The 12,446-nt window shown below is 40.6% G+C and overlaps 1 protein-coding gene across 1 annotated transcript in view; it reads right to left on the bottom strand.

Annotated features, from left to right (window-relative positions):
- Nucleotides 1-12,446, bottom strand: part of PHYHIPL (phytanoyl-CoA 2-hydroxylase interacting protein like) — a 71,902-nt gene that overhangs the window by 7,641 nt on the left and 51,815 nt on the right. The window contains exons 2-3 of the mRNA XM_069101829.1: nt 5,958-6,154; nt 4,404-4,578 (exon numbers count right to left, since the gene is read on the bottom strand). Of these exons, the coding sequence (XP_068957930.1) occupies nt 4,404-4,578; nt 5,958-6,154 (372 nt within the window). The remainder of the gene's footprint in view (nt 1-4,403; nt 4,579-5,957; nt 6,155-12,446) is intronic.

The raw sequence follows: 12,446 nt of genomic DNA, 5'->3' as shown, positions 1-12,446 counted from the left end.
AAATCCTCCAATTCTTTCCAATTCCAGGATTATGTGCTGTTCTCATGAGTTGTTTAGACTGTCTTTTTATTTTTACTCATGGAGATATAAATATGGCCAAATGAAAATCTGGAGGAGACTTTAGGAAGGTAGCTCATAGGATCATGGATTCGGAGCTCTGACAGACCTCATGCAATTGAAGTCAGGGCCATCGACTGCATATAGCCCTATACTGAGTTTCTAATTTAAATGAAAAGCTAAAAAACATGATATGAGATGAGCTGAATCATCATCATTTCTTACTTTACAGTTTTTAAAGAACCTCATAATTAAAGGATCATTTTAACAACCATATGAGGTAGATCACCGGGGCAGATCACATTCTGCATCTTATAGAGTGACTTGCTCCTGGGCACCCAGCTAGAGGTACCTGAGTAAGAAACAGAACCAAGTTCTGACTCTCTTTGTACCCAAGATTGCTGAAGAGCTCAAGTCCTCGGTAAGCAGTCTGGTTCTGTTCACTACCTCAGTATTCTAGAACCTTTCTGCAGTAATCAAAGTCTCGTACTGATGAACAATGAGGAACAATTTGGTCCTTTGAGGTTTTAGACTTTGTTCCAAAACCAAGTTCCCCAAGATAGTTGTGGGATACATGGAAAAAAGACCAAGAGGGACAAAGTGCTTTCACTGAAATTCAGGTACTGGTTATACCTGATCAACTAGCTGAATAATGGAACATGATGAACATAAAGTGGTTTCACTTAAATAATTTCTAATGATTCCAAAATATAATCAGTGATAACTAGCTAAAACAGGGATTGTGATGTCACCAAAATGGTGCTTACAGGTATCCCGACCAATGATCATCTGGAAACTGATCAGTACAATTGACAGAAAGCCACTTCTAGGGAACCCTGGGAGAAACTGGCCTCTTCCTAGGAATTCAGGAAGGACAGAGTCCAATCTGAGAGAACTGTGCTATCTGGATGACTTTTATTTATGTTCTCATTAGCACTGGCCATACTTCATATGAGGCACACAATTCCAGGAAGACTTCTATCCCCAAACTTTCAGGGTTTAAGCCTAATCTGTAGGAAAGTTCCAGGATATGAATTCAAATGACATTTTAAACCTGAACTGAAAAGGGCATTAAGACACATCTCTCCTGATGTTTTTAAGCAGCATGTCTGTGCGCACCTGCAGACAAAGACACATTCTCTTTTCCTGACCTCTTAGGAAATGGCTTGTCATTACTTTCTCTGATATGCTTTTTGATGATCAACAATTCTCAAGGTTATAAACCCACATTTAGCACATGTCATTAGCTCACTGATAAATGTTCATTGAACAAAAATCCTTCACATAAGTTTTAAAAGCTATTTTTCTTTTTTCTTTCACCAGAGATAGAAGAATGCTAAGTCATTTTTTGTATATATATATATATATATTTACACATAAATAATGACAATACATAAAATAATTTTTTTTCTATTTGAAGCTCTCATTTCCAGGATTAATAATCTCCTTATAGAATTAATAAAATAAACCCAAGTTCAAAGCATTTGAATTCTACCTCCTGAAATACACACCCCGACTTAATAATGTATTTTAAGCATGCAGGAAATTTGCCCAATAAAATAGGCTGGGGAACAAGATAGCACCCCAATCCACTGCATCCTCAAGCAGCGTTGTAAGGCTGCATACCCACAAACATTCCCTTTGATTATGTTGATTTAATTGGAGCCCCTTTCTATTTAAAAATATTGGTTCATTCAATCAAGTAACTGCTTTGAGCTTGCTGCCCTGTCCAACCTGAGTCATTCGTACACTCAGCACACTGAGTTAGTCAATAGAATCACTTAAATCCCACAGGTTCAATGGTTCAAGCTAGCAAGCCAGAAACCGGGGACAAAGAGGCAAGTTTTTGTTTGGAATAAAACTGAGTACTAAGTAGCTGACATTCATTTGAAAGAAAGAAAACAAAATATATTTTCCCCTTACTGTATTTAGTCTGACATGTATTAAATCTCCCCTGAAACCATTTCTTATGGTTTCTTCCAGCTCTCAGTTCCAGTTTTCTTCAGGTCAGCATAATAAGAGAAAAAAAGTCCATCTGTAAAAATTCGACCCAGAGATTAAATGTGATGAGACATGGGGTCTTATCCCAACAGGTAGGGGCCGCTTAGTAAACGTTAGATGAATTGAAGAGGGAACGATTGAGTTTGGGGCTTAGATGGAGCAGACGATCCTGGAATAAAGGGAAATAGGCATGCACTGGGCCCAGAATTATGCAAGTAAATAGGAGGCCAGCCCAGTGGGAGAGAAAGCCAGTTTTTCTCTTCGCACCAGGGCTCAGCTGGAGAAGGTTGCTAGGCAACTGAAATGGGCAAAAGGCATGCTTCCTAGGCATTGCTACAAGCTCCTGGATGTTTAAATACGGGCACAACCTCTCCTGATGGCTCCTTATTGCAAACAATAGACAGGACAAAGAAATGATGACAAGCAGACAAAAGGCACTTTGCAGGGAGTGGCCTCTCCTATCCCCCATGACAGCAAGCATAATGCTTTACATTTATCTGTTAACCCAATAAATGCAGGGAATGGTTGCATCTTTTATCCTCAAGGGGCAGGACTGTCTCCGGTAGAGAAAGGCTTCTCTTGGCTGCGGGGTGACCAGGTCTCCGTTTCCTTTGCTGGCTTCCTCATCTCCACTGCAGCCCTGGACTTCAGGCCTTCTCCAGGCACCTGTCCTGAACCGCCTTCTCTCCCTCTCTTGGTAATCTCATCACTTCCCTCTGGTTTAACCATCTTCTCAGTGTAGAGGACGCCCAGATGTCTATATCCAGGCCTGGTCTTGCCCTCATCTGCAGACCCACATCAACAATTGCCTACTGAATGTTTCAAATATTCTGGGGAGAATGTTAGCTCCATATGCTCCAAACTGGGATCTTTAACTTTCCCCTCCCTCAAACTTCCCTGTTTCTACCTTTGCAATGTCTCCTGTATCTGATCCCACTTGCGGCCATTCTCTCACTTCAGACCCTTGTCACCTGTCACCTAGACTGTCCCAACAGCCTCCTCAATGGCCTTCTGCCTCCAGCCTTCCCCAGCCCCAGTCCTTCCTACCCCCAGCAGCAGCAATCCTTTTCCTTACGCACAGCTCTGACCCCAGATTTTTATTGCTTCAGGGACCAAATACATACTCCTCTCTTGAGCTTTTAAAGCCCCAGCCCCAGTCTAGCTTTCCAGACTCACTGCACAAATGTTTTGTTTTTCCTGTTTGTTGTTACCCAGTCAACCTGGCCTCTCTGTTCTTCACCCATGATGCTCCATCTCCCACTTCCAAACCTTTGCTCTGGCTGTGCCCCATGCCTGGAATGCCCTCTCTCTTCACCGCCATCTCCCAGGGTTCTTCTCTTCCTTGCAGATGCAGCTCAGGCCCCATCTTCTGCATGAAGCCTTTCCTTCTCTTGTCCTCCCCTCCAGACTACAAGAGATGTAACTACTGGACTTGTCTTCCCTGCTAGAATGCAAAGTCCTCTCCAGAAGACGTTGTTGGATTCTTTGTACTCATGTCCCCAGTGGCTAGCACAAAGCCTGACACATAGTAGGTGTCTCATAAGCACTTGTTGACTGGTTGACTGCACAGATTACTCTCCTGTCACTGGCTTGGTGGTAGCCGGCCTTCTACTTTTCTAGTTCTATTTTAAAAGCCACAGACACTTGGGCAGACTGTCCCAATTTTCTTTTTCAGTGAGGTTGCTGTTAGTTTCCTTGCTCTACAAGAAGCAGAGGTTATAGGAAGGATACAAGCGTTATGAAACCCCTACTATGTGCCGAGCACTTTCATCCTCACAACAATCTGGGGAGGAGGCACCATTATTGTCACTCCCATTTTACAGATGAGGAAACAGGTTAAATGCCTTGCCGAAGGTGTGAGTGCTAAGTTAGTGTCTCAGGCTGAATTTGAACTCAGATCTTCCTGACTCCAGATCCAGCACCATGTGCACTGCAACACCCCTGAGCTGCCTCACAGATACTGAGGGAAAGACCTCAAAGAGGAAACTAAAGAATGAAGAAACTCATTTTCCCTACAATATGAAACCCAGAAAATAGTTTCATTTCCAATGTTCTATTTTTCTTCAAAATATTTGAACATTTTGCACCTAAAGCCAAAGGAAAAACAGAGAAAAAGTGGCAAGCCCTTTTATACAAGTTCTTACTGCTGAGACTCAAGAAAACATGCATCACCTTGCCATAAAATGCTGTTAAGGTAAAAAAAAATCAGTATTTACCAGTGCTTGCTGGAAATAAGGGACTCTTTTTCCTTCTGTAATGAGTTTTCTAGTAACTCCTGAGGCCTCTCTGGCCTAGCACCCCTTTCTCCTTTCCTCTCCACCCGCATACACATACAGTGATCTTACCTGCTGTGCAAAATTCGATGATTTCACTCCACTCAGACACAACATAATCTCCATCGACCTGCTTCGAGGCTGTCTGTACCGCAACTGTGTATTCAGTCCTTGGGCTCAGGAACCAGTGTCCACGCACAGTCATGGGTAAGGGGACAGCTTTGGCCACCAATTTGGTGGGAACATCCTAAGACAAGAAAGACAACATCTCCTAAATCCCAAGAGTTATTTATAGAAGTTTAGAGCTGCAAGAGAATTTAAGAAATCACCTAGAATGCTTTCATTCAGAAAATAATGAAATTGAGGCCCAATGAGGTTATAACTTAGCCAAAGTCACAAGGCTAGTCACGAAGAGGAAGCATGCTGGTAGGAGGAAATACTTAAACACCAGCTTATGATAGATGCTTAGCACTGGAAAGAACCTTCTCCTGACCCTTCGAGAAGGCCAAGGCCTCGTCCAAGTCATTGGCAGAGTGAGAACGAAAAGCTAGTTTTAGATTTCTCTTCCCAGCTTCTGTTTCCTATACTGACCATAAAAATAATGAAGATATTTGGTTACTGAGTTTAAGATTTTTATAGCTTTGCAAATTATCTTTAAATTACTGAAATAAAATCATCTCTCTGCTCAAAGCTTTGCTTAGTTTGTACTATCCCACGATATCGTGATAGTTTATCAATGAGCATGTTTTGCAGGTTTTGAAAATTTATTTTTAAAATTAAACTGCTATTGAAATCATTTGTTTTGACACTGTAGACACATACCCCTGTGTTTTTTCCATCTCTTTCAAGAGAGCTATCACTTATTATTCTTTTTTAAAACTAAGGTTTTTAAAAAATCAGTAAAACAAATGAATACCTAAAACTTCTGATGTCTCATATCCGAAATCCTCACCTTTGCCAAGGAGCAGGAAGTGTCTTTGCACATCTCTTCTTTTTTATTTTTAGTTTCTCTCTTTTTTTTACTTTTAAAAATTATTTCTTTAGTACTTTATTTTCCCCAATTATATGTAAAAACAGTGAACATGAACAGGTTTTAAAACTTCATCAATACATATTTTATATGCAGAGGAAGAGCCATGCTTCCAGCTTAAAAATAGTATTTTTTAATATGGGAAACATTTTTAACCTAGGAAGTATGGTAAAATGAATTTTCTCACCTTTGTTCAACAGAAAGTTTCTATTTTCCCAACATATATCTGGGTAGTGAGGGGCTGAACCTGTTAATTTCATATTTCCTATGTGACCATGAGTATTAGAGAACTGGGTATTTGACCCTCTTTCTCCCTTCTACTTTTAGTTCACATATCACCTTCATAATAAAAGGGGAAGTCAAATCAACAGGTTTTCCTTTATCCTAAAAATATGTCCTTTGCTTGTATTGTTTTTAATGCATTCTGCTTATTTCTCCCCCTCTCAATGATATGTCAGATCCATCCAGATATTAAGGGCCACGCTCATTTTAGAAAGCACTCTTTCAAAAGCCTTTGATAATTTAACATTCATTTACTATTAACATTTTTAAAAACAGCAAATGCTTTTACATGGCTGAGATGGGGATCGAGTTACCTTGTGTTTAAATTTGTTAGAATTTTTGTTCTCTTTCTTGTTCAGGTCAATGAAATAGTGTGTAATCCGGTCCTTGGATTTGGAATCCATTTCCCATGAAATCTTGAAGGAATCACATGTGATATTACTAATCTTGATGTTGTGTGGGACTGGAAGTTCCTCCATTTCTGCTATGCCACTATCTTGGGATTTGTTTCCTATAGGACAATAAGCATAAATGTCACTAAGTATGCATCACTTGTCAAAGGTAGAATTTTGGAAAATAATAGTAACTGACATTCATATATGTGTGTGTGTATACACATACACACATACAGAGAGAGAAAGAGAGAGAGTAGAGAGGGAGAGAGACAGAGAGAGAGAGAGAGAAAGGCAGAGAGAGAGACGGAGACAGAGAGAGAGAGAGAGAGAGAGAGAGAGAGAGAGAGAGAGAGAGAGAATATGTTACATATGTTTTAGCATTTGGGTCTTACAACCACCCTGTGAAGTAGGTACCACTGCCATTATTATTCCCATTTCACAGATAAGAAAGTTGAATTTCATTGAGATTAGGTGACATTCCATGGCAATATAGCTAATAAATTAAAAAAAAAACAAGATTTAAACTCTTGCCCCCCTAGTTCCAATCCCTCATTCTATTCACTGTGCCATGGTGCCCCTCAAAGCAGGTTCAGCCTCAACCATCTGTAGGCCTTGGAGCTACAGTTACTACTTTCCAGAAGAACAGGAATGATTCTCCAAATCCAGAAGCTCAGAGCTATAAGGGGCCAGCTTTTACCTGGCGGTGTATGTGATGTCCCCAGTGAGGGGCCATCCAGCCTTTGCTCTTGTTTCACTTAGTCATGTCCCTTCTCTTAGCGTGTTTCTCTCGTAACTATTGCCAAACATTTACAGAATGATCCAACACAAACTGTCTGTAGTTGATTTACAATTTCATGCAAATCCCCATTTTCTGTCCTTCATTCTATGTGGAAATGTTCATGTTTAAAAATGAAAAAAAGGGATAGATGGAGCTAGAAATATTGCAATGAACTCAGAACTGTTTCTTTCTCTGCAAAACTGGCTGGCCCACATGGGAATTAAATGCATAAGCACGGTCTCCCTGATGGCTGCTTACTAAAGGAGAAGCCATGGCCAGGCCCAGGTTGGACTCCAGTTCTCCAACAGATCTTGATTGCCCCCTCCAACAATGCAGATCACAACTCATCCAAGCCTGCCCTGCCTGTCCACCTCTTGCTAGAGTCTTCCCAAAAGTCTGTCAAAAAGGCTTTCTCAGTGGGCTCTCCTGACATCATGGTGCTGTCCACTGGTTACTCTGCATTCCTACTGCTTAGCTGACTGGCTCACCTTTACTGATGAGCTTTTATGACATCCCTTACAGCTCTTTAGAACAATTCCTTATTTACAAAGGGCTGCCACCTGCTGGCGCCCTCCATGTGCCTGCCCATCTCCCCTTGGGTGAGCCTCCATCTCAGACCTTTAGTGACTGTAGTGTCCCATGGCTCGCGGCCACATACCATCAGAACCACATGGTACTGAAGAGGTGGCTCTTTGTTCAGGGAAAAGCTTAGCACCATTCAAAGAGTGCTGTGATTTCTCAAGGCAATCTAGCCTGCTCTAGTCCTGTTCTGTTCTGAGCTGAACTCAGCTGTGCATGATATACATGCATACACACACATACACACAATACACATACACAGATACTCATACATACACATATGCATACACACATACACATACACAATACACCACACACACTCAGTCAATTTCACAGTGGTAAAAAGTGATCCATTGTCAATGTTTGCTGATTCCCTTCTAATGCCCTCATTGCTACATTTATAAATTATTCTCATAAAAGTTTTATATAGATGGAAGACAGACATTTGGGTCAGAAGTTATAGATGTTTTCTTCAGTCATGATTGTTAATAATTAAAGAGGTCTGAGATGTTTTCCCATGCCTTTCAGATAACTTGAGACTCAGTTCTCATTGCCACCATCAATGTGCTACGTTGGGTACTATCCTCTGGATACATCTGGTCTATTCCCGTTACTTTGTCCATCTTTATTCTTTGGTACCATGAGGAAGCACAATTGGAGCTGTGATGTTAATACCCAAATGTGGGGGTTTCACCGTTCTCAATAGAAAATGCTGGTGGGAAATAAAAATGGGATACAGCCATGCCATTTCCTCTGCCATCTTAGTCACCAACACCTAACCCAAGAATCCAAAGCAGAAGGCTGACCTTTGAGACGACACAACTCCTCCAACACTCATTGTTTTCCTGTTTCCTGCATATTGTTGAGTGACATTCTTATTTAACTGCATACTAGATAAATGTGAACATATATTTAACTTTTAATGTATACACATTACTTTCCAAAAATGAATTGTTTTAAACAGTTTATTTTCAAATTATTCTTGCAGTCTGTGGAATGGAAAGTCTGCCTTCTGACTTCTGCATGGTTACTAAATTTGAATAATTTTCCCGACATAAATGAACAACAGGACTTTTCGATGCCAAAAGGAAAGAATTCTAGGCAAACAGAATGCCAGCTGGTGTTATTTCCAGGGCTCCCTAAGGGTGGCACCAAGGAGACAGCAGAGAACCATAAAAGAGGTAGTCCAGCAGGATAAGTGTGCCAATTGTAATGAGCAGAGAAAGCCTAAGGGGAAGACTGAAAGAAAATAAGAAGGAAAAAGGATGGCAAAGAGTAGGAGAGGGAGAAAAAAGTTAGCAATAAAATGGAAAGAAAATTTCTGAGCGAAAGAGATGAACTTTTTCTTTCTTGGGTATTTCCTTTTCTTGGCTCAAAGGAGACTGGATATACTCTTGCTTTCATTCTCCAATTAATACAGTGGGTCAGTTTCAGGTTGTCCTAATACAGTTTATATAAAGTCACACCTACAAAATCTGAGGATAATTGTTGACTGAGCAAGGCCGAAAACAGCCAACAGGAGAGTAATGAAAAATAACTAAGTGTCCCTATATGTGAAGCCCACGTGCCCACCTATGCCCCCTTGCCTGGTATTGGATTACTCTGCCTGACAGCCCATCTTCTCCATTATTTACTTTCATCATAATACAGCAAATTGACTTGACTTGAATTGCAGTCTAAACACATTTCTGCAACTTGTGGATTTTTCAAAAAGGAGCCCTGAGCTGATGTCTGATTGCAAGTAACTAACTTCTATGTCTGGTGCTTTATTTGACATGGCGTGACAGAAGAGTTAACGCTTGTTGGTGATTGGCTTTTGTTTTGAAGAGGACCAATGATGTCACAGGGGATGTCTGGCCTCCTGCCTGAATTGGATTTACATGAGGCAGATCTGCACAGAGCCGTCATCAGAGTCTAGGGGCAGGACAAAGGTCAAGACGACCGGCGATGGCCTGTGCAGTGGGTGCCCTTGGCATCTTCAGTGTCTGACCAAGCTCGAAGAGCTCCACAGTGACTGTCTCATCCACCTTCAGAGCAGTTGGAGCAAACCGTTCTTTTCCACCCATTCTTCACATGCTTGGGGTGATCCGAGAAGTTGTATCACATGCAGGGACCACATCCTAGGAAAAACCATCTCGGCAGACAGGCTAAACCAGGCTGAGGGTCACTAACAGGCCTCAAACCTATGAGTGCAGGGGAGGAGGCAACCACAGTAACATAACATGGCCATGGCCACATATCCAATGAAAGTCAGAGCTGAGCTGAGTCCTCATTAGCACTACATTTCCAATGTGAGTTTTCCGTAGGTGAAAGCATATAACAGAAAACAGCCAGTGGCTGCCCCATATTCTGATCAGGACAAATTCTTCCCAACCTCCAAATACACAGTGAACCCTTTTTTTCTGATCTCCTCAGAGCCATTGGAGCAGTCTGTTAAAAAGGTGAGTTCATCTGCTTGGGTTTTGCCCGGAACCTGTTTTTGTACCCCATTCCCATCTGTTCGCTTAATACAGCTTAAGCTAATGTCCTAGGCTTTGGGTTACTTAATTTAATATAGGCATAGAAAAGTTCAGTCAAACAAAGAAAAAGATACCCTAAGTAAACTAATTCTGAACTACAAAACTCTAAAAACAACAATGTATTTTATGATTCCTTCTTCACTTGTAGAACAAAGGCAGAGCTCACAGAATTTTATCCCAGTTATTTTATAAACAAACCCCACCTCACTTCTCTGTAATGATTTCTGGCCAATTGTCCATTTACAACATTGCTTTTATGGAACTTCCCCTGGGTTTTAATGAATACCCTCTTTTCACTGAATCAATTAACATTAAATGAGACACTTTTGTATTTTGGCTACACAAAGTATTTAGTGGCTATCCTACCCAAAGCATAATGGGAAATCCATTCATTTTGAGATGATTATTTCAAGAACTAGAATCTTTTAGCTGTGGCATCTTGAAAGATTAATTTAGAATGCTAAAATAGACTAGGCTGATGAATGAGAAAAACCTTCTGTCATTGCTGATTTAAAAATAATTATAATAATAAGTATTTATATAGTGCTTTGCAGTCGATTCAAACTCAGGCTCTCTCGACTCCAAGTCCCACACTCTAGCCACTGCACCATCTAGCTGCAAAACAAACACTAACAAAACTTCCAAAAGTCAGTATGCAATGAGGATATATCTCTATAAATCCTCAGAATAAATGGCATCAACTTTGCTAAAAATCTAGATTGGGATTTGGGAATGAATGGAAAAACTCTAAAGAAGGGTAAGTCCTACCAAGTATATTAACTGCATAAAGAAGGAATTTTGAAAGCAAATTATAGTTGTAATGCATGAAGAATTCAAATGTTTTAAAAACCTGATTATATAATGGATTAATATTTTGGGTTAATTAATGAATGAGGTTTTCCTAGGAAGGCCTAGGGCTGTTTGAGGTGCATTTCTGATTTTGGAGAACAATATCTAAGAAAGACAAGTAGAACATTTTCTCTTAGTATCACTGTCAGAAATCAAGTATTTAGTTGTAAGGACCACCACCAAGCTGATGGCTGCAGGCACTTCTATTTTTATAACATTTTATAACATCCCATAAACTGTCTGTCTGTCTATCTATCTATCTATCTATCTATCTATCTATCTATCTATCTATCTATCTATCTATCCATGCACATATATTTAAATCTATTCTAAATAAATTATTTTAAAGTATCTGTTATTTACAGTCTTATGGTTAAACCGAATAATAATAAAATAAATGATAGCAATTTTGCCATTAATTCAAGGCTTGAGAGGAGATAAGTTAAATTTAGGATTTGACCACAGTGTAAACAACCTGTTACTTGACCAAATTTTAAAATCTGTTTGGGACAATTAAAAAGCAAATGTAGGGAAACCTGGTTCTTTTTAATGATAAAATGATAATGCTCAGCCCTACAAAGGATTTCTTATTTTGATGACATTTATTCACCAAGTTACTTCATCCTGGCTCAAGGGCTTAAAAACCATAGATTAATTTTTTTTTTGCCTTTTGGAGGGCAATTGGGGTTAAGTAACTTGCCCAAGGTTACACAGCTAGTTTTTTTTTTTGTGTGGGTGTTAAGTGTCTGAGGCTGGAACTGAACTCAGGTCCTCTTGACTCCAGGGCCAGCACTTTACTCACTGCGCCACCTAGCCTCCCTGATTAATTTCTAACACTAGTAAAACTGAAATTTTTATAGCATTTTAAGGTTACATAGCACTTTACACAAATTAGGCCATTGGATCCTCATAACAACCCACCCTCTCATTTCAAAATCTTGCCTCACATTCAGTGAAAAGAAGAATCATTCTCTGAGAACTCCATTTTTTCCCCTGCCTCAATTCACTCAGATGCCTTCTGCCACTAACTCCTGCCTCAGTCCTGTCTCACATGAAGAGGTGGCCCTCTGTATGCACAAGGGACGCCAGGGGATCCCGGCTCCTCACAGACTGTACCCGGCCACCCCCACTCTCAGTGATTCTTAGTTTCTCTCTGTTTGCTGTCTCTAACGTCACCACTGATCTAACTGCCAAACCCAGTGGGTTTTTCCCTCAGTCCTCATTCTTCCTGACCCTCTTCACACTTTCCTCTCTAGAGACATGCCTCCTCAGGACACCGCTCTCTCCTGGTTCTCCTCCTGTCTGACATCTCCTTTGCTAGACATACCCTTTGACTACAGGTGTCCCACAGGGTTCTGCCATGGCAGGCCTTTTCTATTCTCCCTCTATACTATTTCACTTGGTGATCTTATCAGCTCCTGTAAGTTGAATTATCAACTCTATGCTGATGATTCTCAGATCTATGCACCCATCCCTGACCTCTCTACTGACCTGCCTCATGTGTCCAACTGCCTTTCAGACATCTCAAACTGGCTGGTCAGTAGATGTCTTAAATTCAACATGTCCAAAATGAAACTCATCTTTCTCCCTCAACACTCCAACTTCCAAACCTTCCTGTTACTGTTGGTCCCCAGGCTGGCACCCAAAGTGTGGGAGTCCTCCTCAACTCCTCACCATCTCATC

This window comes from Petaurus breviceps, unplaced genomic scaffold (genome assembly GCF_028583685.1).
Source record: "Petaurus breviceps papuanus isolate PSGF00001 unplaced genomic scaffold, PetGlider_PUasm1.0 490, whole genome shotgun sequence".
Taxonomy (NCBI): domain Eukaryota; kingdom Metazoa; phylum Chordata; class Mammalia; order Diprotodontia; family Petauridae; genus Petaurus; species Petaurus breviceps.
Note: the sequence above shows the minus strand (reverse complement) of the source record. Positions and strands in the feature narration are given on the sequence as shown.